The following is a 27,765-nucleotide window of genomic DNA, read 5'->3' on the forward strand; positions in this document are numbered from 1 at the left end:
ATTCGCCTCGAGTGATAAGGAAAATCTTCCAGCAATGAGAAGGGCTGCCCCAGCAGGAAGTGGGCTCCCAGCCCCAGAAATATCCAATCCACCAGAGACTGGCCACCGTAGTGTCTGGGGGTGCAGCGGGAATCCCTGCTCTGCGGGGACACTCCCAGAGGTTCTATTAATAATATACTCAGGGTTTCTATTAATAATATACTCTCAATTTCAATGATCATGTCCTCAGCCTTACAGTTCTTTAAGGATTTTATAGATTTTTAGAGATTCAAAAGTTGTGTGAAGGGCCACTGGGTGAGGAAGTGCATTATTTTGTTAAAACATGTCAATCCCTCCCATCACGGGCGCCAGACTGCCCTGCCTCGCAGGCGTGTGCCTTACAGTGTGCCTTACAGCCACGGCTATGGGTGATGCAGAGACACCCACTCCATCCTTGCACAAACACTGGACAAACAGTGTCTTCCCACTTAAGCTTCTGGCCAATGTCCAGGCTCTGGTGTAACCATCTCTCGCAATGCCATGGCTTCTCCAACTTTCCCCAAAACATCTGAGCAGTTTCAGAAACTACCACTTCCTCCAGAGAGCACGTGGCTGGCCGATGAGTAAACAGCAGCTTTTCCGGGCCTGCCGCCAGGCGGTAAGTCCACGAGTCTCCAGGCTGCCCGCAACTTCAAGACTCATCCTCATCCATCACTTATTTGCATACACGTCTGAAGGCCCTGGGGAGCCAGCAGGCTGGCCAGCCGACTGGAAGTCACGGCCGCTTTACTCCTTAGTGTGAAATGTCAAACACCCAAAATCCTGATGGAACCTCGAAACAGTCTTGTTTCCTATAGTCCAGAGTAAAGCAGATGCCTGGGTGAGGCCGTGGTGCCTCTCGACGTCCGTGCCCAGCGGGTGCAGAGCCGGAACCAGCTGGCGGGGTCGGTGCTAGTGGATTTGCAAGCAGGGCAGATCTAAGGAAGATGCTTCTTCATTTCCCAGGACAGAGCGGGTGGGGCCCACAGAGAGTGGTCAAGGACCCCAGGCAAGGCCGGACGTTCCCCATGTTCACGTGGGGAGGAAGTCCCTGGGCAAAGTAAAGCAGGTTCTCTGGGTTGGTGAGGGGAGGTCTGCAGCTGCAGAGGGCTGCAGACATCTGGGACCCGAGGCGCCTGCTGTGGTGGGGATTGGTGGGGACATTCAGAGATAAGTGACTTGATCCTGGGCCCTAGGCCACCAAGGGGCTATAGGACAGGGAAGGTGGGCAGCACCAGGAGGGTCCTGCAGCCCAGGCAGGGGCCCCCACGCCAGCGCAGAGTACAGTGTGGCTGCTGCAGCAGAGACGGTGCCAGCTGACAACACCCCATCCCTTGACTTCCCTTTTGACTCAGGAGAAACAACCACGGGCACTGGCTCCATGCCCACTCGTGGCCACATTTACAGTAACTGGGGGCATGCCGGAAGGGCCCAATGGGTGTCACCTCTGAGGTCCAGGGAGAGAGGAGAGAAGGGTTACAGGGCCGCTGGGAGCCGGCCTCACAGCCTCTCCCTCGGTGGGCTCTGGGCCTGGTGGTGAGGGTCTGATGCCCAGGGCTCTGGGGCCAATGCTGTTCTCGGCAGTGCCCATCCTGCCATCTGTCTGCCGCCTCAACCAACATCACTGCTGGGATCCAGTCCCCTCGGACTGTCTCTTCTGTGCAAGCCCCGGATCCCCTAGGCTCTGGGTCAGGGGACAGCTAAGTGGGGGATACAAGCAGAGACCACCAGCCCCCTGCAATGACAGGCCGGTCCATCACTAGATGCTGGGACCTCAGTTCAGGCCAGATGGGCCTCTGCCCCCAAGCTTGGTGCCAACAGTGCCACCCTGGCCTCCCAGAGGCCACCCTGCTGCCCTCCTAGCCCCAGCCCAGCCCAGGCCTCACTTTCCAGAGGCAGCTGTGGGCAAGGGGTCTTCTTTCCCTTCCTCTTCCACGGACAGCATGACATCACTGCAGCTGCCCAGAGGCGGCTCTGTCTCCTGCTCGGGGTAGTGGGGGGCATGGTCCGCCTCCAGCTCCTCCTCCAACTCGGGCTCCGCCGGCCCCGCCAGGCCCTGGCCCTCTGGCAGCTCAGCCTTCACAGTTCCCACGATCACAGTGTCGGCCTTCATGATGTAGATTTTCTCTGCAAGGCAAAAGGATGGGTGAACAAGGGAGGCCGGAGCACCAGCCAGGATGGGAGCAAAGAGGCAGAGAAGGGGCCGAGGCCCAGTGCTGGCAGGACTGCTGGGTGGCCTCAGGCTGATGGCACAGCCTCTCTGAACACCTTCCAGGCATCCTGGGGGTTCAGAGGAAATAGAACAACTAGGAGCTGGGCCTTGAGGAGTTAAGAACCAGCCCACTTGGACTTAGGATTTTCTCAGCACTTCTTTGGGGATGGGTAGGGAAGAAGAGCACAGGGTGGGAGAGAAAGTAAACAGTGGACAAAAACAGGCAAAGCCGTGGGTAACCAGAGCACAAGCAGGCACAGCAGAGCCGAGCACTTTCCACACCCCAGCTGCTGGGTCCTCAGCCCTCCTGCAAGGCAGACCCCATCAAGATTCCCATTTACAGATAAGAACCGGAAGCCTGGAGACGTTAAAGGACCTGCCCAAGGTTGCCACGTAGTTAGGAGAAATCCTGAAAAAAACGCCCACTCCGCCTGGCGGCCCTTTCTGCTCCCATCCACATGCCTGCAGCCCAAACCTGGGGTAACCAACTTGTCCAGCTTGCCTGGGAACACTCCTGGTTTTAGTACTGCAAGTCCCGTGTCCTGAGAGTCCCCTTGGTCTGGGCAAACTCAGCCAGCCGGTCACATCCTGCAGAAACCCCAGCCCCCGCCCGCAGTAGGTTCTGGCAGTCCATGATTGAGACGGTCTGGCTCAGGCCGTGAATTTCAGGGCTTACTGCCCAGAGCCGATCTCCTGCCTGCAGCCTGCGTGGCTGCGCTGCGAGCATACGGTGGGAGCTTGGACAGATGGCTGGTCCTCGCCAGTCTGATGTGGGGGCTTCTGGTATGACCTTCTGATAGAGGGGACACAGAGGCTCAGGGGAGTTCAGTGGCCCAAGGAGCTGGGGAGTGGGGAAGCCTGGCCTCTGCCCAGCGGAGGGTGTCTGGCTCAGGGTGGGCTGGCTCCTGGCTGTTTTGCAATGGACTCTGGAGGCCAGAATGGGGAAGCTCAAGAGGGAACTTGAGGGGTGGGGTGGGGTGGGGTGGGTGTGCAGGGACCCCTGACTCTCTGGGTAATGCAGTTATACCCCTCGGATTCAGGAACCCCAAAAGGTTCTCGAGTCGCCCTTACCCTCAACCCTCCTGCATGACGCTGGCTCTTCTGTTTTGGTTTTGAACACCCCGGGAAAGAGAGAAGTATGCCAAACAGCAGCAAGAGGAGGAGAAGGCCCAGCGTGTGGGACAGGCTGTGGGCTGGGCACCCCCACAGACCCCAAAACAGAGCAGGGCCTCAGCACTCCCCACACCTCCATCAAGGCCTGTGGGCTCCCGGCCCTAGGAGTCCTATAGAGGGCTGGGCAAAAGATGGGGGCTGGGGGTGGTGAGAAAGGAGACCCCAGGAGGGGAGAGAAGGCCTAGAGGGGGATGGGCAGAGAAGATGAGAGGCGGGTGGGGTCAGGTGGGAGGGAAGTGAGGGTGGGGGTGCTGGATTAGGGAGAAGCAACCAAAGCTGGGGACAGGCTGGTCCCCTCACATTCCTCAGGGAAATGAGCAGGAGTCCCCAGGATATCCGGAATTAACTGGATTCAAGGCGGTGGAATTGGCTGCTCCCGGTGAGGAAGCAGCTCCCACTGAGCTCAGAAGTGACAGAGGGTCTGGGAATTTCAGATCCGGCCACGAGCGGTCTGCCCCGCTCTGGCTCTGCCCCCATCACAGGCTGCCCACCCCCTAGGCTGTGGGAGTGGCTTCTGAGGGCTGCATGGATTTCCTGCCCCCTCCCCAGAGCTCCAGAGTCCAGGGAATTCATCTTGGCCAGGTGGGGAGGGCAGGTGAGGAAGTTGTGGGGAAAGGGGTTCTTCTCTTGCTTGGTTCCCAGGGGGAGAGGGATGATGTATGACCCCAGTGTGACCCCTCCTGGGAACTGGATGGGAAGGCAGAACGCTCCCCTGGGCTGGCATCAGGAGGACAAGGGAGGTGCCTGTGTCTTGGGTGCCTGAGAGAACCTCCAAGGCCTGCCCTTCCCATCATGGCGGAGGTGGCCCCCCAATCCACTCACTAGCAAGGCCTGCAGGCCATGCCAGAGGAGGGCAGCCCACGCCTGAGCCAGCTGCCTGGGAGCCTAGTACTTCCTTCTCCTCCCCATCAAACACCCTCTGAACCCCACCCCTGGGATGGCAGGCACTGCACTCAGGTGTTCCAGTCAGGACTTCTTAGGAATTCTGAAGAAGCCTTTGATGGTATTTCCCAAAATACATACTTTTCAAATAAAACTTACTAAAAGCTACCATTTCAGAAGTTTCAGTTTGTTACAAAAAACTGCCCAGGCCGGGCACAGTGGCTCATGCCTATAATCCCAGTACTTTGGAAGGCCAAGGCAAGCAGATCACCTTGAGGCCAGGAGTTCGAGACCAGCCTGGCCAACATAGTGAAATCCCGTCTCTACTAAAAATACAAAAAATTAGCCAGGCGTGGTGACACTCACCCATAATCCCAGCTACTCAGGAGGCTGAAAAAATAAAAAGAGAAGATAACTGCCCTGAAGAGTTCTGGCCACCACCGTCTGCCATAGAAATGCACAGGACAATTACAAATGACTCTTCAGTATCATCCCCGTGCCAGTTGCCCTTCCAGAGGTGACAGAGATGGGGTCCACCAAGGCCCTGCCCACAGGGAGCACAAAGCCAGGTGGAGATGGAGGAAGGTTATAAACATGCACTCACACCGCTGGGTGCTAGGACACCGGGTAGGGGAGGCCCGGGTTCTCAGGGAGCATAGCACAGTGGAGAGGGCACAGAAGGCTTCCTGGAGGAAGAGGCAAATAAGCAGGGTCCCCAGGAAATGCAGAATTAACTGGATTCAAGGAAGTGGAGTTGGCTGTTTCAGGCGAGGGGGCAGCTCCCACCGAGAAGCTCAGACGTGAGACAGGGGTCTGTAAATTCGGGAGACTGCCACGAGGGAGGGGGCAGACTGTGGGGTCAGAAGGTAGGTGAGTCTGGTGGGGGAGCTACAACTTACTGTCAGCCTTGAGTGCTGGAATGAGAATGCTGGAATTCATCCCACAGGGAATGGGAAGGCACTGGAGGCTTTTCAGCAGGGGTGCAATACAGCCAGGTATATATTCTGGGAAAAATGCCCTAGTTGTACCAAGGTGACAAGAAGCAAGAGAGGAGGCAGGGAGGCCCACAGGAGGCCAAAGCAGATGTCTGTCCAGGCTGGTGGCAGTTGCCATTGCAAAGCTCTGGACACCTGGGCCCCATCTGGCCTCCTGCTTCTGCAGAGGGTGGGTAGTAACATGGACAAACCAAAGGCTTCAGGGCCCAGCAGACACAGGGGCGAGTCCCAGCTGTGCCACTTAGTAGCCATGCGTTGGGGAAAATCCCTTCTCCCTCTGAGCCACAGTTTCCCCAACTGTAAAATGGGGAGAAAGACACCATCCAAAGCAGGTGGTGAGACAATCAGAGATGAAGAGATGGCGCCTGCACAGTGCCCGGAATGCGCCAGACAAGTGGCAGGTCCTATGACCACTGGCACATCTTCTTCCTGTCCCCTCGGGCGCTTGGTGTTGGGGGCTGGGGTGGCGTTCATTTTTTACATGAGTGACAGCAGGCACCTCATGCGCACTGGCTCATGAATTCGCGCAATGGCCTATGAGGTAAGTACCCTTGCTGTCCCTACTTACAGAAACTTAAATTGGGGTGAAGAATCTATGCCTCTCCTTTGCTGGCCCTTTCGGCTCCAGGGTCTCCAGGTCCCTTCCAGGGCCCAGGGCCCCGTACTCATCTCCCATCTGCCCCTGGGCTGCAGAGGACCTCCCAAAACAGGCTGACTCACCAATCCTGTTATTGGTGTGCTCCGTGGACACCCGGGGCTCAGGAAGGTCCCTGGGGAACGAGGGGCCCCCGGCCGAGCTGGCATCCCGCAGCGGCACACTCTCCGGGCAGGCTGCCCCCACGTTGTAGCAGGTCTCCTTCGGTGGCCGGCTCATTAACCCCAGCTCTTCCGCACTGGGTTTTGTCACAAACTCACCACTCCCGAGCTGCTGTGGGAGGGGAACACGTGCTACTGCAGGGTATCCCCCAAGTCCCCCCCAGTCTCTGAATTGGGAGGCCCCTTTTCTGTCATCTCTACAGACCCCAGTGAGTCTCCCTTTCTGCTTTAAAGCTGCCATGAGCTGCCCTGGGCTTCTCAGCTTTCTGGGTGAAGTCTGTTGCTTTTAACTGGGTAACAGTCAGCAACTCACAGGGTGCTCACCACGTCCATGGCCCTGTCCTAAAGACCTATGTTAGGCCGGGCGCGGTGGCTCAAGCCTGTAATCCCAGCACTTTGGGAGGCCGAGACGGGCGGATCACGAGGTCAGGAGATCGAGACCATCCTGGCTAACACAGTGAAACCCCGTCTCTACTAAAAAATACAAAAAACTAGCCGAGCGAGGTGGCGGGCGCCTGTAGTCCCAGCTACTCGGGAGGCTGAGGCAGGAGAATGGCGTAAATCCGGGAGGCGGAGCTTGCAGTGAGCTGAGATCTGGCCACTGCACTCCCGCCTGGGCGACAGAGCGAGACTCCACCTCAAAAAAAAAAAAAAAAAAAAAGACCTATGTTAAAGACATACGTTAATCCTCACAACCACCGTATGAGGTGGGTAACAGCCCCCTCCCCATTTTACAGATGAGGAAACCGAGGCACAGAGGAGTCAAGTAACTCGCCCAGGGTTATACCATCAGTAAGTATCTGAGCTGGGATTTGAACCCTGGCATCTGGTCCATAATCCACACTCATAAGCACCAAAGTCTGAAAGTACCAGCTCCAGGCTCCCCGCCTCCTGGAACAGCTCCTCCGGCTCCCCAGTCCCAATATCCTGGAAAATAGTCTTTTATGATCACACTCATGCATTCTAAAAACAGCTATGTCATGAGGAAAGTGTCAGTTTAGTTTTTGACTGTTACAGGTAAGGGTAAAGAAGTGGCCTCATGAAATGTCCTGATGCCTTCGAAATGGAGTGAGTTCGAGTAATTCAGAGGAGGCAGGGATGCCCATGCTGACGCAAGGATTCTCAAGGCACAGACAACATATCTTTTAGATTGGTGCAAAAGTAATCATGTTTTTGCCATTACTTTTAATGGCAAATGGCACCAACATTAATACATAATTTTGAATACTCTTTTATAGTAATATGAAGGTTAAAAGACTGCTTTTTTTTGAGACAGAATCTCACTCTGTTACCCAGGCTGGAGAGTAGTGGTGCAATCTCAGCTCACTGCAACCTCTGTCCCCCAGGTTCAAGCAATTCTCCTGCCTCAGCCTCCCGAGTAGCTGGGACTACAGGCGTGTGCCACCACACCTAGATACTTTTTGTACTTTTAGTAGAGATGGAGTTTCACTATGTTGGCCAGGCTGGTCTCGAACTCCTGACCTCAGGTGATCTGCCCACCTCAGCCTCCCAAAATGCTGGGATTATAAGTGTGAGCCATGGTGCCCGGCCAAAAGACTGCATTTTAAAACAAGTTACTATTAATGCGTTGGCCTACGCAGCAAAAACATATTTGATTACCTTACAAATTGTCGAATACCTCTTTCATGAAATTTCTCAGTATTGTAACAGCCACTTGTCACATCCAAACATATTCGAATGTGATCCCCCATAATCTGAAACTGAACTAGTATTATGGTTCTGTATATTATATTGAAAACTGAAAGGACAGAAACCCTTCTTACTGTATGAATGCCTGAATTAAAAGAAAGTAATGGAAGAATTGATAAATGAAAAAAAAAAGGAATGGACCACAGCCACCTGCTCTGTCATCTAGCTTGGAGGATGGGATTCACGGAAGAGTAGAGAAAAGGGGGAAATGAACACAGTCTTCCTTCTGACCAGACCTGGTACCCAAAAGTGGCCCAAACCAAATCCACTGTCTGCAGGCCCTTCTGGAAATTCCCGGCAGGCTGAGCCAGGAGTTGGAGGCTGCTGTGAGGGTGGGGCTATTCATCCTTAGCCAAGGCCTGGCTGAGGCCCCAGGCGAGGCCCCTGTGCACAGAGGTCCCTGCCGTGGGGCAGACTCAGCCTGAACTTGCAGCAGGGGCCTGCACCCTGGGCACTGTGGGAGGGAAATGGCCCTTCCGTCCCCTCCCTCTCCCTTCCCCCTTCCCCTAGCAGCTCTCAAAACTTCAGATCTGTTAGGGAAGGAGTCAGATTTAGGGGCACGAAGCTGAGGTGGGGGCAAGGGAGGGGTACTTACCGTTGAGCTCCTCCTGGGTCTGGAATCTGCAAAAAGCAAGAGCAGCAACTTCACCAAGGAGAGTCTGGCAGCCCCCGGCCCTGCCTGCCCCATCTATTGGCAAATGGTCCTCCTGGATCACAGGTGGTGCTGAACTCAGCCCAGGGGTCAGGTCCTCAGTCTGGAGAGCCCCGGATGGGTTTCAGAGTCAGCACCCACCCCAGCCGAAGGCAAGGAGACACTTCCCAATGCTCACTTCTCCAGTGGCAGATGGAGGACAGGGGACCACCTTTCTCCCCCGGCCACTATCATTCCTTTTTTTTTTTTTTTTTTTCTGAGATGGAATCTCGCTCTGTCGCCCAGGCTGGAGTGCAGTGGTGCAATCTCGGCTCAATGCAACCTCTGCCTCCTGGGTTCAAGCGATTCTTACGCCTCAGCCTCCCGAGTAGCTGGCATTACAGGCTCATGCCACCAACCCCGGCTAATTTTTTTGTATTTTCAGTAGAGACGGGGTTTCACCATGTTGGCCAGGCTGGTCTCGAACTCCTGACCTCAAGTGATCTGCCTGCCTCGGTCTTGCAAAGTGCTGGGATTATAGGCATGAGCCACTACACCTGGCTGCCACTCTCATTCCTAATGACTAAACCAATGAACACACTGAACTGCTCTCCCAACCCCCACCCCCGCATACATGCAAGGATTGGTTCATGAGAAGCACAGGCCCAACCGGAGCCCAGGAGGCTTCCACTGGGTCAGAGGTTGGTCTGTGGCTGCTGCCCCCACCTTGCTGTCTCCAGGGGGTGGAGAGCCCCGAACTCCCTGGAACACCAGGCAAAACCCACATGGAGGACCTCAAGCAGGTGATGGAGAGAGGATGATGGATCCTGCAGATGCTACCTGGACCCTGCCTGGGACACGCCCGAAGCCAGTCTGCTGTGGAGCCTTCCTGACTCCAGCTGGACTTCGATTTTCTCTTTCATGTGCCTGAAAGCACCCAGGTGGCAGCCTTTGAGGAGGACAACCGCTCTCGGGTTATCTCATTTCCTTCATTCCCATCCTTTTGTGGGCTCAGGAGGTGCTGATGCAATGATTCTCGAGGTACAACCTCTATCTTCTCATCTCAAACCTCTACCCTCCACTCCCATTGGTCTCCCATATTAAACAGGGGCCAGTCACACCCAAGCACGTATTGACATTTAACATTTAACCTTGGCTCACTGGCCATCTGAGAAAGGTGAGAGGGCATCCGGGCATCTAGTCCATCCTGGGACGAGTCAATTCCCAGAGCAGACCATCCTCCAGGGATGCCCAGCCTTTAACCACTCCCGAGAATGCTACCTATGGAGATCTGGAATATGCTGTTGTCAGGCATGCATCCCTGGCCAGACAAATCTGCCACCAAGATGCCCGTATGCCAGCCACGCCGCCTCCTACACACATCTTTGATTTCAGCAGCTCTGGGGAGCCACCAGCCCTGAGCCCTCGCAGACACGTTCACCAGTGCTCAGTCAACAAGTAGGATAAAGCACACACAAGACTGACCATTTGAACATGCTGTGTGGACACTAGGTGAGTTTGGGAAACACTCTGAGGGATACTTTTTTCGTTTTTTGAGACAGGGTCTTACTCTGTCACCCAGGCTGGAGTGCAGTGGCGTGATCTCAGCTCACCACAACCTCTGCCTCCCAGGTTTAAGCAATTCTCGCAAGTAGCTGGGATTTCCGACGTGTGCCACCACGCCCGGCTAATTTTTGTATTTTTAGTAGAAACAGGGTTTCACCATGTTGGCCAGGTTGGTCTTGAACTCCTGACCTCAGGTGATCTGCCCGCCTCAGCTTCTCAAAGTGCTGGGATTACAGGCAGGCGTGAGCCACACCACGCCCAGTCAGGGGTAATTTTATTTTATGTATGTATGTATGTATTTATTTATTTGAGACACAGTCTCACTCTGTCACCTAGGCTGGAATGTAGTGGTGTGATCTCAGCACACTGCAACCTCCGCCTCCTGGGTTCAAGCGATTCTCCTGCCTCAGCCTCCCGAGTAGCTGGGATTACAGGCACGCGCCACCATGCCCGGCTAATTGTTGTATTTTTAGTACACATGGGGTTCCACCATGTTGGCCAGGCTGGTCTCGATCTCTTGACCTCACTTAACCTCATGATCCACCCGCCTTGGCCTCCCAAAGTGGTAAGATTACAGGCGTGAGCCACCACGTCCGGCCGAGGCGCATTCTTTACAATGATGTCAGTGAAACTAAATCATGGTCCCTCCAGAGCGATTTTGAGTTTTAAAAGCAGCCAAGGGTTCTTTGGTACCAAGTCACTGGGGGTGGCCAACAGAAAAAAACAAACAAAAAAAAGTGTGACAAAGTCACAAAACAAAACAAATAAAAATGACACAACTCGGCCTTGAAGGGGAAGTGGGTGAACAGGATGGCAGAGCTGCCCATGCCTGCAGGCTGGTTCCATTTTTCTGAAGAGCCATCTGGCAACAAAGACCTTATACATTTTACCCAGTCATCCCTCCTGGGGGACACACCCTCAGGAAATAACCCGAAAGAAAACAAAAAGGCCGAGCACAGCAGCGGGTTTATAATCACCCCCAAATTGAAAACCAGCCAAATGTCAAAAACAATGAGGCTGCTTAGCCATCCCGGAGCAGAGGCCTCCTCGGCGGTGAAACCCAGCACAATATTACGCCCTTCTCCAAGCCTCTGTCCTCCTAGCTGGACAATGGGATGAACCACATCAACTTTGGGGCTTTCTGTGAAGATTAAAAGAGATCTCAAAAGTGAAGGTGCCCAATGGTAAATCAGGTTGATTTGATTTTTTTTTTTTTTTTTGAGATGGATTCTCACTCTGTCACCCAGGCTGGAGTGTAGAGGCACATTGTCAGCTCAGTGCAACCTCTGCCTCTGGGGTTTAAGTGATCCTCCTGCCTCAGCCTCCCAAGTAGCTGGGACTACAGGTGTGTGCCACCACACCTGGCTAATTTTTGTATTTTTAGTAGAGACAGGGTTTCACCATGTTGGCCAGGCTGGTCTCAAACTTCTGACCTCAGGTGATCCGCCTGCCTCGGCCTCCCAAAGTGCTGGGATTACAGGCATGAGCCACTGCGCCCAGCCAAGATTTGATGTGATGAGCATGACATTTCACCTCTGTGGTCTTCCTCCCCCAACGCGTAACTCCAGTCTAATCACGGGGAAGACATCAGACAGATCCCAGGAGATGGGCATCCCGCAAAACACCTGATCAATACTCCTCAAAAACTGCCAAGGCCATCAAGGAAACCGGTCTTGAGAAATAAGGTCTGGGAAACAGTCACAGGCCAGAGGAGCCTAAGGCCACGCGATGACTGAATGTAACCTGGGTTCCTGGATGGGATCCTGGAACCTTAGGCAACGCAAGAGAACCCTGAACACAGTGTGGGCTTTCATTCATAATCCTGTGTCAATAACGGTTCACATATTTTGACAAATGAACCATGCTGATGTAAGATGCTAATCACAGAGGAAACTGGGTGTGGCGCATGCGGGAACTCTTGTACTCTCTTCTCCAATTTTCTGTACATCTAAAACTATTTTTAAAAATGAGGCCGGGCGCGGTGGCTCATGCCTGTAATCCCAGTACTTTGGGAGGCTGAGGTGGGCAGATAACAAGGTCAGGAGTTCCAGACGAGCCTAGCCAACCTGGTGAAACCCCATCTCTACTAAAAATACAAAAATTAGATGGGCGTGGTGGCACGTGCCTATAATCCCAGCTACTTGGGAGGCTGAGGCAAGAGAATTGCTGGAACCCAGGAGGCAGAGTTTGCAGTGAGCTGAGATTGTGCCATTGCACTCCAGCCTGGGCAACAGAGTGAGACTCTGTCTCAAAAAAAAAAAAAAAAAAAAAAAAACAAAAAAGAGGACTAGCTGGGTACAGTGGCTCTCACCTATAATCCAAGCACTTTGGGAGGCTGAGGTGTGCAGATCACTTGAGCTCAGGAGTTCAAGATCAGCCTGCACAACAAAGGGAGACCCGGTCTCTTCAAAAAATAGAAAAGTTAGCTGGGCGTGGTGGTGTGTATCTGTAGTCCCAGCTTCTGGGGAGGCTGAGGTTGAAGGATCACTTGAACCCAGGAGGTCAAGGCTGCAGTGAGCCATGATCGTACCATGGCACTCCAGAGTGACACCCTGTCTCAAAAAAAAAAAAAAAAAAAAAAAAAAAAAAAAACTTAAAAATAAAAATGAAGGCCACTTAAAACGGAGTCTCGCTCTGTTGCTCAGGCTGGAGTGCAGTGGCATGATCTCGGCTCACTGCAATCTCCGTCTCCCTGGTTCAAGAAATTCTCCCACCTCAGCCTCAGAAGCTGGGATTACAGGCGTGTGCCACCACGCCTGGCTAATTTTTTTATTTTTAGTAGAGATGGGGTTTTGCCATGTTGGCCAGGCTGGTCTTGAATTCTCGATCTCAGGTGATCCGCCCACCTTGGCCTCCCAAAGTGCTGGAATTACAGGTGTGAACCACCATGCCTGGCCTACTGAGAATTTTTAAAAATTAAAATATTTTAAAAAGAAGGTGTCCAGGATGCTGTCAAGCATACAGCAGGTCCAGGAAAAGCCCAGGATGGTAACGTGGCTCTGCACTCCGTCACACTGAATAGAAAGTCAGAGTTTGACACCGACTCTCCCAAACAAGCGTAAAAATCACAGAGGTAAAAAGGCGGAATCTGGAAGGCTCTGACATGGACTAGAGCCGTGTTACAACCCATCAGGATTCTGATAAAGACCCAGAACAAATCTTGCCAAGTGCAGAGGTCAGATTTCACAACTGCTCTTCCCCTAAAAATGCTGATTCAATCTACTAGCCTTATTTATTGGTTTCCTTGCTTTTTGGAATCACCACCATCTTCTCGTAAGCCTGTCTGGCACCCCCAGGACACAAGTCCAGGACCACGCTGGGCAGACTGCACAAGTGCACGGTGTCACGGGCTGCTCTGAAGGCCACGCTCACGGAGCACATGCATTCTGACGCGTGATATAAAGCTCTCGGTCCCTTCCATTCCTGTTGTTCTCCACTTTTAGTCCCCTCCCCTCTCTGGCCTGTGATTCCCCAATGCTGTGGGAAGCAGAACAGGCCCACGTGGGGAGTTTAGCACAGAGGTTCAGCTAGGCTTTGGCAACAGGTACCCCTCAATGCAAACCCCGGGCTCCTTGGAGACAGAGCTGATTCCAGTGCCGGGGCAGGAGAGCGCAAGTTAAGCTGGGAACATTTCAGAATAGGGACGTGCTGAAAGCACAGGATGAGGATATGCCAAAGCACACAAGAGCCGACTTTTGTGCCTTAGGCTGGGTGCGGTGGCTCACGCCTGTCATCCCTGAACTTTGGGAGGCCAAGGCGGAAGGACCACTTGAGGCCAGGAGTTCGAGACTAGCCTGGCCAACATAGTGAAACCCCATCTCTACTAAAAATACAAAAAATTAGCCAGGCATTGTGGCACACGCCTGTAATCCCAGCTACTCGGGAGCTGAGGCAGGAGAATTGCTTGAATCCGGGAGGCGGGGGTTGCAGTGAGCCGAGATTATGCCACTGCACTCCAGCCTGGGTGAAAGAGCCAGACCCTGTCTCAAAAAAAAAAAAAAAAAAAGAAAAGAAAATGAGGGTCTGCTGAAGAATGGGCTATTGACATAGTCTCAAAGTAACGCCCCTAAAGACAGTAATGACCGAGGAGCAAATGGAGACCTCACAGTGGAGAGGCCCAGCAGACATCACCTCGGTCAAGCACTCAAAGTGCACAGCACCAGGAAAGGGACAAATCGAAACCTGGCAAGACGCCCCAAGAGAGGAGAGCCCAGCATCACTCCTGGGACCTTCCAGCCCAAAATGCGTGACCTGAATCCACTCGGGAGAAAACACTAGACAAACCCAAAGCAAGGAGCATCCACGAAATCACCAGCCTGCGCAAGTGAAAGAAACGCCTGGGGAATGGATCCGGACAGAAGGAGACTCGAGAAACCAGACAAGCGGATGTAACACATGGCCCTGAGCTATACACGTGGAGTCCTCTGCTATAAAGGACATTATTGGGGCAAATAAAGAAACTTGAACAGGGCCTGAGAATTCGTTGTGTGTCATGTATCAGTGTGAGTTCCCTGATTCTGACGATCCTTACTACATAGTGTAAAATACACCCTTGTCTGTCTGAAACACACGCTAAAGTTTTCGGGGTGAGAGACGTCCAGTCAGTCAGTTACTCTCAAATGGTTCAGGTCAAAATAAATTCTTCATACTTATACCATTTCTGTAAGTTTGAAACTGTTTCAAAACAAAAAAGAATTTCTTTCAACCTAAATCTCCCTGGAATAACAGAAAATGACTCAAGTGCTCATAAAAATGAAGGATTAAAAGAATTTTAAGACCAGGCATGGTGGCTCACGCCTGTAAATCCCAGCACTTTGGGAGGCCGAGGCGGGCGGATCATGAGGTCAGGAGTTCGAGACCAGCCTGGCCAACACGGTGAAACCCCCGTCTCTACTAAAAACACAAAAATTAGCCAGGCGTGGTGACATAGGCCTGTAATCCCAGCTACTCAGGAGGCTGAGGCAGCAGAATCACTTGAACCCAGGAGGCAGAGGTTGCAGTGAACCCAGATTGCACCATTGTACTCCAGCCTGGGCGACAGAGCGAGACTCTGTCTCAAAAAAAAAAAAAAGAAAAGAATTTTAGACCGGTGGTTCTCAACCAGGAGCAGTTTTTTTCCCCGGGGGCCATGTGGCAATGTCTAGAGACACTTTTGGTTGTCCCAAGTAGGGGGTGTTGCTGGCTTCCAGAGGGGCTGCAGAATGTCCTATAGGATAACGCTGCACAGCAAAGAATGATCCATTCCCAAATGTCAATGGTGCCAAGAGTGAAAAATCTTTTTACAAACATCTCAATAACCACGATAAAATCCCCATCCTACTGCTCACCCAGCGTGTGGCCTTAAATTACTTCATCATCCTGTGCCTCAGGCTGCTAATCTGTGCAACGGGGATAACAGTAGGTACCTCACAGGCCACTGGAGGAGTAGAGGAGATCACGTGTGTGCTCTGCAAATGCCTGTCACCGAGGACACACGCGGGAAGGTCGGATCAACTCGAGGGCTGGTTGGCAAGTATCTCATTGCACCTGCACGGACCACAGATCCCTGATGCGCTCACTGCTCAAAGGAACCAGGAGCACCCTCTGCCCCAGGTCTGGGATGTGGGAGGCCAAGGGGCACACGCTCCCATCCTGCCTGCCTTTGGCCTCTGCAGGCAGTCGGAATTAGTCTAAAAGCTTGGAGGGAGCTAGGACAGCTTCTGGGCCCGGCACAGAGCCTGCACGGAGGAAGTGCTCAGTGAAGACCATGTGAATAGATGAACGAATGAACCAATGAACCAGTTCTCCTTCCCTCCTTCGCCACCCATGGCTCGGCAGGGAAAGGGGCATACAGCCAGCTCGGTCCGTTCTCATCCTGTGCCCTGTGAGCTTGCCTGTCTCGGCTTCACTTTCTGTCCATCTTGGGCCTGGGAACCCAGACCCCAAGGGCCCACCAGAAGAAGCCAGAGGGTCAAAAACGACCTGAGATAGGACGTCCACCATCGAGTCTCGGGGCTCAGTTCTTTGCAGATCTGGCTTCTTAGGGGAAGGTGTTTTCTTTCTTTTTTTCTTCTTGTAACAAAACTGCTCTCACAGAGGTTTGAAGAAAAAAAATAAACTGACGGCAATGGAAATTCTAATACTAGAAAAATGTCAAGAAAGCAAATGCCGGTTTCAATGAGACACTCAGCCTGACAGGTCATGGAAACAGGCTTGAAACTATCAAAACACAAAAACCCCCCCTGGCACAGGGACCACAAGCGCTTGCTTGTGAAACTCATCAAATTCAAAACATGCCTCAGTGGACTGTGTTTTTGTGCCCAAGTCAAGACTCAGCCTACGCAAGGGCCTCTCCAAGGGTCCTGGGGAGATCGGGGGACGGGCCAGGACCTGACTTTAGGCTGAGCACGTGGCTCTTGGGTGGGCATTCGGGTGGTAGACAGAGCTGGCGGGGGGAAGGAAGAGGGGACAGGGCTGAGCCTTTTACAAACCAAAACCCCTAGGACCAGTGCCTGAGGCTGGCTGTGCCACTGCCAGGCTGTGTGGCCCTGGGTCAGCTGTCCACCTCGCTGAGCCCTGTCTCCTCCTTGCAGAACAAAGGTCATCACTGGGGGAGTGCAGGAGGCCTCTATGGGAGCCTACCTTGCAAATCAGAAAGGAAGGCTCAGACAATTCCCCCATCAGAGCCCAGCACTCAATCCATGCCATGCAGTGCTGAGGAAGACCCTGGCCTGCCTGGAAGGGGCTGCCCAGGAGAGAGAAGGTGCTTGGCACAAGATGGCTGGGAGCCCCCTGCCCCAGGTGAGAGCTGGAAGACACGCGCTGTCTAGATGCCCCTGCCTGGACAGGTGAGGAGGGTCCCAGCTCCCAAGGGCTGCCTGGAAGAGCTGGCCTGGAGGCTGGCCAGGGATCAGAGTGCAGGGACCAGGGAGGGGGTCAGAAGCACCCAGGACTCCAGAAGGCCTGAAGCTTCCAGGGAGGAAAAAGCCCCAGGCACAGCCCAGCCTGTCAACAGGCAGCAGCCACCGACTGCAGGCAGGTACTCCACCATGCGCTTCACAGCCCGACCTTGATGAATCCACAGGCCAAGCCTCTGAAGTAGGTTCTACCATCGCATTTTCCAGATGAGGAAACTGAGACACAGAGCAATTCAGTAACTCACCCGGGGTCACACAGCTTGTAAGTGGCAGAACCAGGGTCCCTTCTGCCCCATGTGCTCCTTTCCCCTCCTGCCCCTGGGCTGATCACCAGCTGGTAGAAGAGGGAGAAAGAGGGGAAAGAGGGAAGGAGGGAGAGGGAGAAAGGGAGGATAGAATGTAGAGAGGAAGGGAAGGCTGGCGGGAATACCCCCTGGGGATACTGGAGGAAAAAGTGAAAGACAAGATAGACTTTTAAACGTTCATGCCAGCATCCATCCAGGTGCTGCTCTGGGCAAGCTACGCAGTCCTCACACCCAGTACAGTCTTCACCTCATTGCATTCTCTACACGCATGAGTTTTCACCCGCATTATATCCCTACAAATGTACAGAATGCGACAGGAGCCACAGACAGGGAGCCTCGAGGCTGGGCTAGAAGTTCAGTCTCTGGAACCCACGCCCCAGGCCTAGAGCTACCCTGTGTTCCTCTGGCTCGGGCAGCCCCTTTGGACAGCTGGACACTCACCCACAAGCTCTAGCTTGGGCCGGGAGGTCTGGACCGGGTAGCACAGGTGGAGCTCTGAAACGACACCAGGAGGAAGGCTGGGGATGGTGGCCACAGAGGGCAGGAGCAGGCAGGGAAAGGACCCAGGCCAGGCTGGCAGAGAGCAACCTGTCCTCCCCAAGGCCCCAAGGCCCCAGCCACTTACTCTGCCGAATTCGCTTCCTGCAGGCCCTCCGGTGGCACAGGAGGAAGGTGCTGGAGCCGACCACCACAGCCAGCACCAGGATCACCCAGAAGAGCACTGGCCCTGGAACACAGAGACACCCTGCACTCTTTGCCTCACTGCAACCACACAGGACAGCCCCAGCCCCAGACTACTTCCTCCTCCTCCTGGGACACAGCTTCCATCATGGCTAACAACACCGGGTCCTTTCCAAGCCAAGGCTGTATCTCATCCAGCCCTCCCTCACCTGGCTCCAGGAAGCTGATTAACTATTTAAGGCTGAGATAAGGGCAAACTGTGTCTAGAGGGTGAGAAATTGAGGCGTCTAGGAGCCAGAACAAAGGAATTGAGGTCCAACAGACCAAAACTTGGGGACTGTGGAGGAGTCCCCGGTGTGACCAGCATCTGACAGCACTGCTGGTGTGGCCGGAGTCAGGGAGGGGAGGGCCAAGCAGTGAGGGGAAGGAAGGCGTTGAACCCAGTCCCCTCCCAGCCAACCCTCTAGACCCGCTTGATGAGGGCAGGCATGGAGTCCTCTCTGCACATAAACATGTCCCACAAGCATTCCCTGAATGAATGATCCCCAACCCTAGGCCCTAGGCACCATCACTACCTTCAGTTTAAAAATGAGGGAGCTGAGGCTCACGAAAGTTCGTTAACCTGTCCAAGGTCACCCTGAGAGTAAGTGATAGAGCCCCAGCCCAGGCCAGGCCAGGCTGGGTGGACTCCAGGACCCACGCTCTTAACCCCTCTCTGGATCCACTTCTTCACACCATGGTACTAAACTCGCTTCCTTTTTCCCTTTTGTCCGTTACAGAGGTCATAGAGCTAGTGATTGCACTTTATTGAAGTCCATGTTCAGATGTTAAAAAACTAATATATGCCAGTTAAGTGCTTCTCAAATGTTAATGTGCATATGAGTGCCCTGGAGATCTTGTTAAAGTGCAGTTTCTGATTCTCTAGGTCTGGGATGGAACCCACAATTTGCTTTCCTAACAAGTTCCCAGCTGGTGCCAATGTTGACAGATAGGACCGCACTTTCAGAAACACTGGCCTGAGCACTACTGCCACCTCGTGTCAGCCACTAGAACTGCAAGTCCTAAAATGAGTAGCCTGGCATCATTCCCTAAGTGCTAACTCTCGGGGGCGGGGGGGTTTGGTTTTTTTGGTTTTTTGAGACGGAGTCTCAGTCTGTCGCTCAGGCTGGAGTGCAGTGGTGCGATCTCGGCTCACTGAGACCTCCGCCTCCCCGGTTCAAGCGATTCTCCTGCCTCAGCCTCCTGAGTAGCTGGGATTATAAGCACGCACCACCACGCCTGGCTAATTTTTGTATTTTTAGTAGAGACAGGGCTTCACCATGTTGGCCAGGCTGGTCTTGAACTTCTGACCTCATGATCCACCCACCTCAGCCTCCCAAAGTGCTGGGATTACAGGCATGAGCCAACGCGCCCGGCCTGAGAACTAACTCTTACAGAGGCCGTCTACAATGCTACACTGCTTACAACCCTGCATGGTCTGTGCCGTTACCATTCTACAGATGAGACAACTGAGGCTCAAAGGACAACTAGTCAAAGTCATGAAATCCATCAACAAAGACCTGTTTTCTGAGTAGCAATTATGAGCCATGAGGATGAAGCTGTGAAAAAAAATTCCTGCCTACAAGAATTAAAGAATAATTACTAGCAGCCAGGCGCAGTGGTTCACACCACTGTAATCCCAGCACTTTGGGAGGTTGAGGCGGGTGGATCACCTGAGGTCAGGAGTTTGAGACCAACCTGGACAACATGGCAAAACCCTGTCTCTACTAAAAATACAAAAAATTAGCCGGGCGTGGTGGCAAGCACCTATAAAACCAGCTACTCGGGAGGCTGAGGCAGGAGAATCTCTTGAACCTGGGAGGTGGAGGTTGCAGTGAGCCAAGATGGGTGCCACTGTACTCCAGCCTGAGCAACAGAGCGAGACTTTGTTTCCAAAAAAAACAAGAATAGTCACTAGCAAGTGCCAGAGCCACAGCCCTAACTCAAGAAGCCAGAACCTGGAGTCAACCTTGATCCCCCTTTTCAGGCCATACCCACAAAGGAGACGCTCCCTCCTGGCTCCTCCTCATCTCCCTTCCCCAGGAGGAAGCCCCTCCTGGGAGTGGGGGGGGTGGGCTGGGACCATTACCTGCATCCAGAACGGGCTTCCCCGTGGAGGAGAGAGCGATGGGAGCGCTGGTTGGGATGGGCAGCGTCTTACTGGCCTGAGAGTCCACCAGGGAGCTCAGAGTGGCGCTGGTGCTGCAGGGAGAAGCCCAAGGCAGGAATGATGGAGATGGGAAGAGGGAAGTGTGTACTCAAGAATAATTCCCTTTCTCTAGAGACTGCGCAGCCAGAGCCCTGGGTCCCTAGATCCTCTGTCCCGAGTCTCTGCCAGGCATTTTGAGGGCAGGCACTGGGTTTCGAGGCCTTCTGGCTTTCCAATGGTGTTAGCACAGAGATGGGCACACATTTAACAAGAACAGCCTAGGCCCCGCCTCCACCCCCAGCCCAGCTGCCTCCCAGGCATCCCCTGGGCATGGCAGGGACAGCTCCCTCCCGCAGCAGCCAAACAGAGAGAAGGTGTGGGGGAGTCACCTGGCAGGCGCCTCGCCATTCTCTGGGATGGGGCTGCAGTCAGGCTGGGTCCCCAGGGGTGGCGCCTCAAAGGTGGTGTCCTTCTCAGCCATGTCTACAGAGGGGAGGTAACATCTGAGAACCAGCGCCAAGGAGGCTGGTGTCTCCAGGAAAGAGTTAACCAGGGACTGGTGGCTTCCAGCGAGGTAGCACCATGGGAGCTAAGACAGTCAGATTTGTGTTTCAAAAGATCAAAGTGGAGAAGCTGGCCAGGCACAGTGGCTCACACCTGTAATCACAGCATTTTGGGAGGCTGAGACAGGAGCACCACTTGAGGTCAGGAGTTCAAGACCAGCCTGGCCAACATGGTGAAACCCCATCTCTACTAAAAACACAAAAATGAGCCAGGTGTGGTAGCACACACCTGTAATCCTAGCTACTAGGAAGGCGGAGGCAGGAGAATCATTTGAACCCAGGAGGTGGAGGCTGCAGTGAGCTGAGATCATGCCATGACACTCCAGCCTGGGCGACAGAGCAAGACTCAAAATAAATAAAACAAAGTAGAGAAGCTGCTACTCATCTCTAACAGCTATGATCACCCAGGAACGTGGCATAGTGATGCTACACCTTTTGCTTTTAAGAGAAACCTGAAATCTCCTAATGTTTAAAAACAGACTCAATGTTTATAAAGTTTTTTTTCTTTTAAATCAACTTTGTTAAGGAATTATTTATTTATTTATTTATTTTTAATTTTTTGAGATTGAGTCTTCCTCTGCTGCCCAGGCTGGAGTGTAGTGGCACGATCTCGGCTGACTGCAACTTCTGCCTCCTGGATTCAAGTGATTCTCCTGTCTCAGCCTGCTGAGTAGCTGGGATTACAAGGCACCTGCCAACACACCCAGCTAATTTTTGTATTTTTAGTAGAAACAGGGTTTCACCATGTTGGCCAGGCTGGTCTCGAACTCCTGACCTCAGGTGATCCGCCCGCCTCAGCCTCCCAAAGTGCTGGGATCACAGGCATGAGCCACCGTACCCGGGCTAAGGCACAATTTATATACAAGAAAGTATCCCCTGGCAGGGTACGGTGGCTCCCGCCTGTAATCCCAGCACTTTGCGAAGCTGAAGCGAGTGGATCACTTGAGCTCAGGAATTCAAAACCAGCTTAAGCAACACAGCAAGACCCTGTCTTTATTTTTAAGTAAGTAAAAATAAAAAAAGAAAATGTCCCCTAAGTGTGTACAGCCTGATGAGTTCTGACAAAGGTCACTACCATCAAAATACAGAACATTCTCATCCCTCCAGAAGGTTCCCTAGTGCCCCTCCTCACTCACTCTGCCCCCACCTCCAGATCCAGGCAACCACTGATCTGCTTTATGTCACTGTAGAAGAGGGTATCTGTTCCAGAATTTCATGTGGACAGAATCATGCAATATGTACTCGTTGGGGTCTGGCTTCTTTCATTCTGCATAATGTTGTTGATATTCACTCAGGTTCATTCCTTTCTGTTGCCGAATGGCGTTCTGTTGTACAGATGAACCCCTGTTTACACACCCATTCCCCAGTTGATGGACATTTGGGTTGTTTCCAGTTTGAACTATGATGAACAAGGCAGCTATGAGTATTCTTGTGGGTGCCCCTGTGTGAACATATAATGTCACTCCTCTTGAGTGCCTAGGAAGGGTGGCTGGATCACTGTGCTGGCCAGACGAAATGTCTCTGAAGGCCAGTTCGAAGCTGGCCACCACTGCTCCGACACAGTCACGTTGTTTTACAGATGGAGAGAGCCACAGGGCTGGAGCTAGACCCAGGAAACAGAGATGGCAAGTTCCAGCCCAGAGCACTCTCCTCTGGACGGCCCTGCCTCCTGCCTGGGGACTAGGCACCTCCGTCGAAGTTTCCTGCTTTTCTGGGGCAGGAAAAATTGGCCCACATTAGAAGTGGGTTCTGCTCAGTCACTACACCTCTCCGCCCCCAGAGCCCTGGTGGAGGCACCCCTTTTTGATGTGGTACAAGGCAACCCCACACACATAACACACATCTCCCCTCTAGAAAGTGTTCGTGACACCTCTCAGATTTTTCCTGAGATAGACAAAAAAGTAAAGCCAGGATTAATTTATTTCTTGGACTGTAAGGTTCTGAGGAACCCTCCTCTTTGGGGAAGGTCACTGGACTGTTACCTGAATTAGTTGGAGCCTGGAGGCTGGAGGCTCATGGAGAAGATGATGCGATGTGTTATGATGTGATGTTAGTATTTGAATCAGTGTTTGAAATGTCACTGGGTTTCAGTGAACACTTACTTTGAGTGGATTGGAGCTCTGGTGCTCAGACCCATTAACTGTGGCTATTCCCAGTTAGCATCACGAGGAGAGAGTCCCCTGCCCTCTCTCCAAGGCAGCCTGATGTAACTAGACAGGCCCATAGTCTCAGCTGCTGCTGAAACACCTGCTGGAATCCAGTGACAGATCTGCTGTCCCTCCTGTACGTGCAGAAGAGGGGCACCTAGTACTCCTTGGGTGCCTCTCATCCCCTCTCTGAATATACTATACCTCACTTGTAACTTTCCTTCTTCGTCCCCGAGTTAGTGATCCTCCCCTTTTCCTCCTCTTTGGATGTGAAGGTGAGGAGAAGGTATTATCTAGCCCCTAGTTAGTCTGCCTATGTTCTCTGGTAAGGGCCTAGTGGAAGAGAAAAAAAATAATCTGCCTACTCTTAGCCTTCATTTAAGAACTAAAAAAAGATATTATTTACCAGATGGATATACTTCTCTTTAAATCCAAACACCCAGTCCTTGGGCTATGTAAAGAATGGTCTTAGCATCAAGGCCGAACGGATTCTCTTTTTGTACATTCAGGAATTGCTTAAAATCAGGTGAAATTTCATCTTCATATTTGGACTGTATATTTCTTGTCAGCTTTTTCTTTTCCCTGGAGTTTCCAATTGCCTTTCTTTTTCTTGTTGACAAAAGGATAGTGTGCCTTCACCATATCCTCAGGTTTTTCGACTCTACTAATCATGAAATGTACTACAATTCTCTCTTTTATTCCTGGGAACACTTCCCTGGAGCCTTCCTTCCATTTTCCTGCTCTGATCTGGCACTAGTGGTCTACAGCACATCATTCCGGGACCTCCCTTCCTTGCTCTGCTAGGATGGAGTGCCGGTCTCTAGGTTCCATGGCTTCCTGTTTTCCTTCTTTTTTGCCCCCTCACTTAGCTGAATTACATCTTCAAATAACTTCCTAGGAAAGGATGTAGGAAGAAAAGCTTTCTGGACCTTTTATGTCTGAAAATGTTTTTATGCTGCTTTCAAACTTGATTGTAATTTAGCTGAGGTGATTGTAATTTAGCTGGGTAAATTCTAGGTTCAGAACTAAGAAGGCGGTGGGCGGGTGGTGTCTTCCAGTGGAAAGTACTCTGGGCTGACCCTTGGGATCCCTGCATTCCAGCTCTAGCTTCGGCTCTGTGCTTTTCTCTGGGTGTAAAATGAAGAGGTTGGATCAGACCAGAGGTAACCAGCTTTGACTAGTCTTCAAAAGCATTCTATGTGACCAGCACAATGACCCAGCCACTCTTCCTAGGTATTTACCCATAAGAAATGAAAATATACATTCACCCAAAGGCGTGTACAAGAATCAGCCAGTCATGGTGGCTCACGCTGGTAATCTCAGCACTGTGGGAGGCCGAGGTGGGAGGATCGCTTGAGCCCAGGAGTTCAAGGCTGCAGTGAGCCAAGATCATGCTACTGCACTCCAGCCTGGAACACACAGTGAGACCCTGTCTCTAAAAATAATAATAATAAAAGATATAAGATAAATTCATACATGTTAAAAAATATATATATATTCACAGTTGTTTTCATTCATAATAACCCGGAAACAACCCAAATACCATCAACTGGCAGGTGGATAAAATCGTGGTGGTACATCTATTACGTGTGGCATGGGTAATTTCCATTGATCCTGCTTTGCTTAAAAGCAGGTCCTTCTGACCTGAAGTCTATGCTTCTGGTCAGGTGCACAGAAAAATTGGGGCTACCACTGTCAGGAAGATGCCTGGAGCACTTTGGGGTGCCGAAGACCTGTGGCTGGTGGCGGATGCATAGAGGGAGTCAAGGAGCAGGACAGTTTTGCAGACATGAGGCCTGGCACATGCCAGTGTCTGCACTGGGAGGGCCACATCAAGGTGGTCAACAGACCCAGGCAGCAGGAGCAAGAAGAAACAAATGGCCGGGCACAGTGGCTTATGCCTGTAATCCCAGCACTTTGGGAGGCCGAGGCAGGTGGATCACGAGGTCAGGAGTTCGAGACCAGCCTGAACAACATGGTGAAACCCCCTCTCTACTAAAAATACAAAAATTAGCCGGGCATGGTGGCATGCTCCTATTATCCCAGCTACTCAGGAGGCTGAGGCAGGAGAACTGCTTGAATCCTGGAGGCGGAGGTTGTGGTGAGCCAAGATCGCGCCACTGCACTCCAGCCTGGGAGACAGAGTGAGACTCTGTCTCAAAAAAAAAATAAAAGAAAAAAGAAAATCGAATGCAGCTAGAAGCCTCCTTCCTCCTGCGATTGCCCTCCAGCGCCCTCTGCTGGCAAGGTTTAACTGCATGCTCCCCGTAGAGGAGAAACGCGGACGCCAGTCATCGATGGCAGCGCAGGGATGGAAAGGTGAATGGAAAACCTAGAGATGACGGGCTGATCACAAGCACGCTTTCTAAAAAGGCTTTTCCTGTCCTCTGATCCCATATCGTTCCTTTTTCATAGCATTCTGTGCCCACCCACCTTATGGATGTAACGAGTTCGTGAATATTTCTGCAGACACGAATTTAATGTTGCTAAGTACTCTTCTATTCCTGGATTTATCAAAGCTTCATGTATGGTAAGAATTTCTGGTTTCGCATGTTTTTATTCTCCTTCGTAGGGCTGGTTTTCCTCATAACCATTCTCATTCTGAACCTCTGCTCATTCATATTTATTTTAAAAGGGTTATGCTTGCTTGGCTGGGCGTGGTGGCTCACGCCTGTAATCCCAGCACTTTGGGAGGCTGAGGCACAAGAATAGCTCAAACCCAGGAGGCAGAGGTTGCTGCAAGCCAAGACCATGCCATTCTGCTCCAGCCTGGGCAACAGAGTGAGACTTTATCTCAAAAAAAAATGGGGGGGGGGGTGTTACACTGCATCCATCTATAGATAAATGTGGTATCTATACACAATGGAATACTACTCAGCCATCATAAAGAAAGAAATCATGTCTTTTGCAGCAACATGGATGGAACTGAAGGCCATATTCTTAAATACAGACATTCAGATACAGAAAGACAAATACTGCATGTTCTCACTTCTAAGAGGGAGTGAAATACTGTGTCCACACGGAAGTGGAGAGCAGAATAAAAGGCAATAGAGACTTAGAGGGGTGAGGGGGTGGGAGGTATAGGTGGGTGGACCATGAGAAATTATTTACGGGGTATGATGTACGCTATTTGGGTGATGGATACCCTAAACATCCTGAGTTCACCACCCCATCTAAGCATGTAACAAAATTACACTTGCACCCCATACATTTACACAAACAAAATAAAATCCTAAGGACTCTACTGAATATTCCAGTCACTGAGCGGGGACGGTTTCTTCTGCTGTGTTAGTATGTCCTGTTCGCAGTGGGTCTCTTCCCTGAGTAGGAAGTCGGCCAGGAGACCCTGGGCCCGTGGGCGGAGAGTGTGAGCTGGCAGCCTCCCTCCATTTCAGGGTTATGGGGTGGGGCTACCCTGTTGACAGTGCACTTCCAAATACCCAGGTAAAGAGGGCTTTACAAACAGAGTGACAGCACCCCACTGGTGGCCCGAGCTTTCCCCAGATACTCCTTCAGTGTTCTGACTCAAAAAGACGATTGTTGGCCAGGCACAGAGGCTCACGCCTGTAATCCCAGCACTTTGGGAGATGGAGGCGGGCGGATCACTTGAGGTTAGGAGTTCCAGACCAGTCTGGCCAACAGGGCAAAACCCCATCTCTACTAAAAATACGGAAATTAGCTGGGTGTGGTGATGGGCACCTGTAATTCCAGCTACTCGGGAGGCTGAGGCAGGAGAATCGCCTGAACCCGGGAGATGGAGGTTGCAGTGAGCTGAGATCCCACCACTGCACACCAGCCTAGGCAAGAGAGCGAGACTCCTTCTCAAAAAAATAAAATAAATAAATAAATAAAAAGACAATACTGGGGATTAAAAACTCAGGCATCATCTGTGCAAACTCGTCAGTGGCCGTGCCATGCCATTGTACACAATTTGAAGTTGTGTTTGAAGACGTAGTCACGGGCTACTGCACCTCACAGCTCTCCACTTCCCTCCTGCTCTTCATCTGCCTGCCTCTTCCAAGCCCAGAGCCTCTCTGGGGGTCCTAGAAGCAAGTCACCCCTCACTTCTCTGGCAGCCCTCACAGAGTCACATGGGGTGACCTTTCCTCCACTTGTTTTTTTTTTCTTTTTTAGACAGAGTTTCACCCTGTCGCCCAGGCTGGAGTGCAGTGGTGCAATCTCGGCTCACTGCAATCTATGCCTCCCGGGTTCAAGTGATTCTCCTGCCTCAGCCTCCTGAGTAGCTGGGACTACAGATGCCTGCCACCACACCCAGCTAATTAGTGTATTTTTAGTAGAGATGAGGTTTTGCCATGTTGGCCAGGCTGGTCTCGAACTCCTGACCTCAAGTGATCCACCTGCCTCAGCCTCCCAAAATGCTGGGATTACAGGCGTGAGCCACCATGCCTGGCCATTCCCCTTGGTTTTGTCACCACTCTTCTATCTGTTTTAAACCACCTGGATATTTGTTAAAATCTCTCAAAGCCCTTTAAAAAAACAAAACAAAACAAACAAAAAACGGTCAGGGTTTTAGTAGTTTCCTGCACACTGGTAAAGCCAACCATCCTGAGTTAGAAACCTTTTCAGAAACTTGATATTCATCTCTCTAAGTCAATAAAACAGCCTTGCAAATAGGTCAAGATTTTACCAGCCCGGGGCCGGGCATGGTGGCTCATGCCTGTAATCCCACCACTTTGAGAGGCCAAGGCGGGCAGATCACCTGAGGTCGGGAGTTCAAGACCAGCCTGACCCATATGGAGAAATTGCGTCTCTACTAAAAGGACAACATTAGCTGGCTATGGTGGCGCGTGCTTGTAACCCCAGTTACTTGGGAGGCTAAGGTAGGAGAATCGCTTGAACGCAGGAGGTGGAGGTTGCAGTGAGCCAAGATTGCACCATTGCACTCCAGCCTGGGCAACAAGAGCAAAACTCTGTCTCAAAAAATAAAAGATTTTACCAGCCCAATAATTTCAGGAAGAATT

General features: G+C 52.0%; 1 protein-coding gene across 1 annotated transcript in view; it reads right to left on the reverse strand.

Moving 5' to 3' along the window:
• Positions 1 to 202: 202 nt before the first annotated feature.
• TNFRSF8 (TNF receptor superfamily member 8) overlaps positions 203 to 27,765 on the reverse strand; it is a 39,296-nt gene continuing 11,733 nt past the window's right edge. Inside the window, exons 6-12 of the mRNA XM_007980510.3 lie at positions 20,463 to 20,556; positions 20,014 to 20,126; positions 17,830 to 17,931; positions 17,646 to 17,699; positions 8,402 to 8,427; positions 6,001 to 6,208; positions 203 to 2,145 (exon numbers count right to left, since the gene is read on the reverse strand). Coding sequence (XP_007978701.3) covers positions 1,901 to 2,145; positions 6,001 to 6,208; positions 8,402 to 8,427; positions 17,646 to 17,699; positions 17,830 to 17,931; positions 20,014 to 20,126; positions 20,463 to 20,556 — 842 coding nt within the window. The 3' untranslated portion in view covers positions 203 to 1,900. The remainder of the gene's footprint in view (positions 2,146 to 6,000; positions 6,209 to 8,401; positions 8,428 to 17,645; positions 17,700 to 17,829; positions 17,932 to 20,013; positions 20,127 to 20,462; positions 20,557 to 27,765) is intronic.

The sequence above is a fragment of the Chlorocebus sabaeus genome, chromosome 20, assembly GCF_047675955.1.
Source record: "Chlorocebus sabaeus isolate Y175 chromosome 20, mChlSab1.0.hap1, whole genome shotgun sequence".
Taxonomy (NCBI): domain Eukaryota; kingdom Metazoa; phylum Chordata; class Mammalia; order Primates; family Cercopithecidae; genus Chlorocebus; species Chlorocebus sabaeus.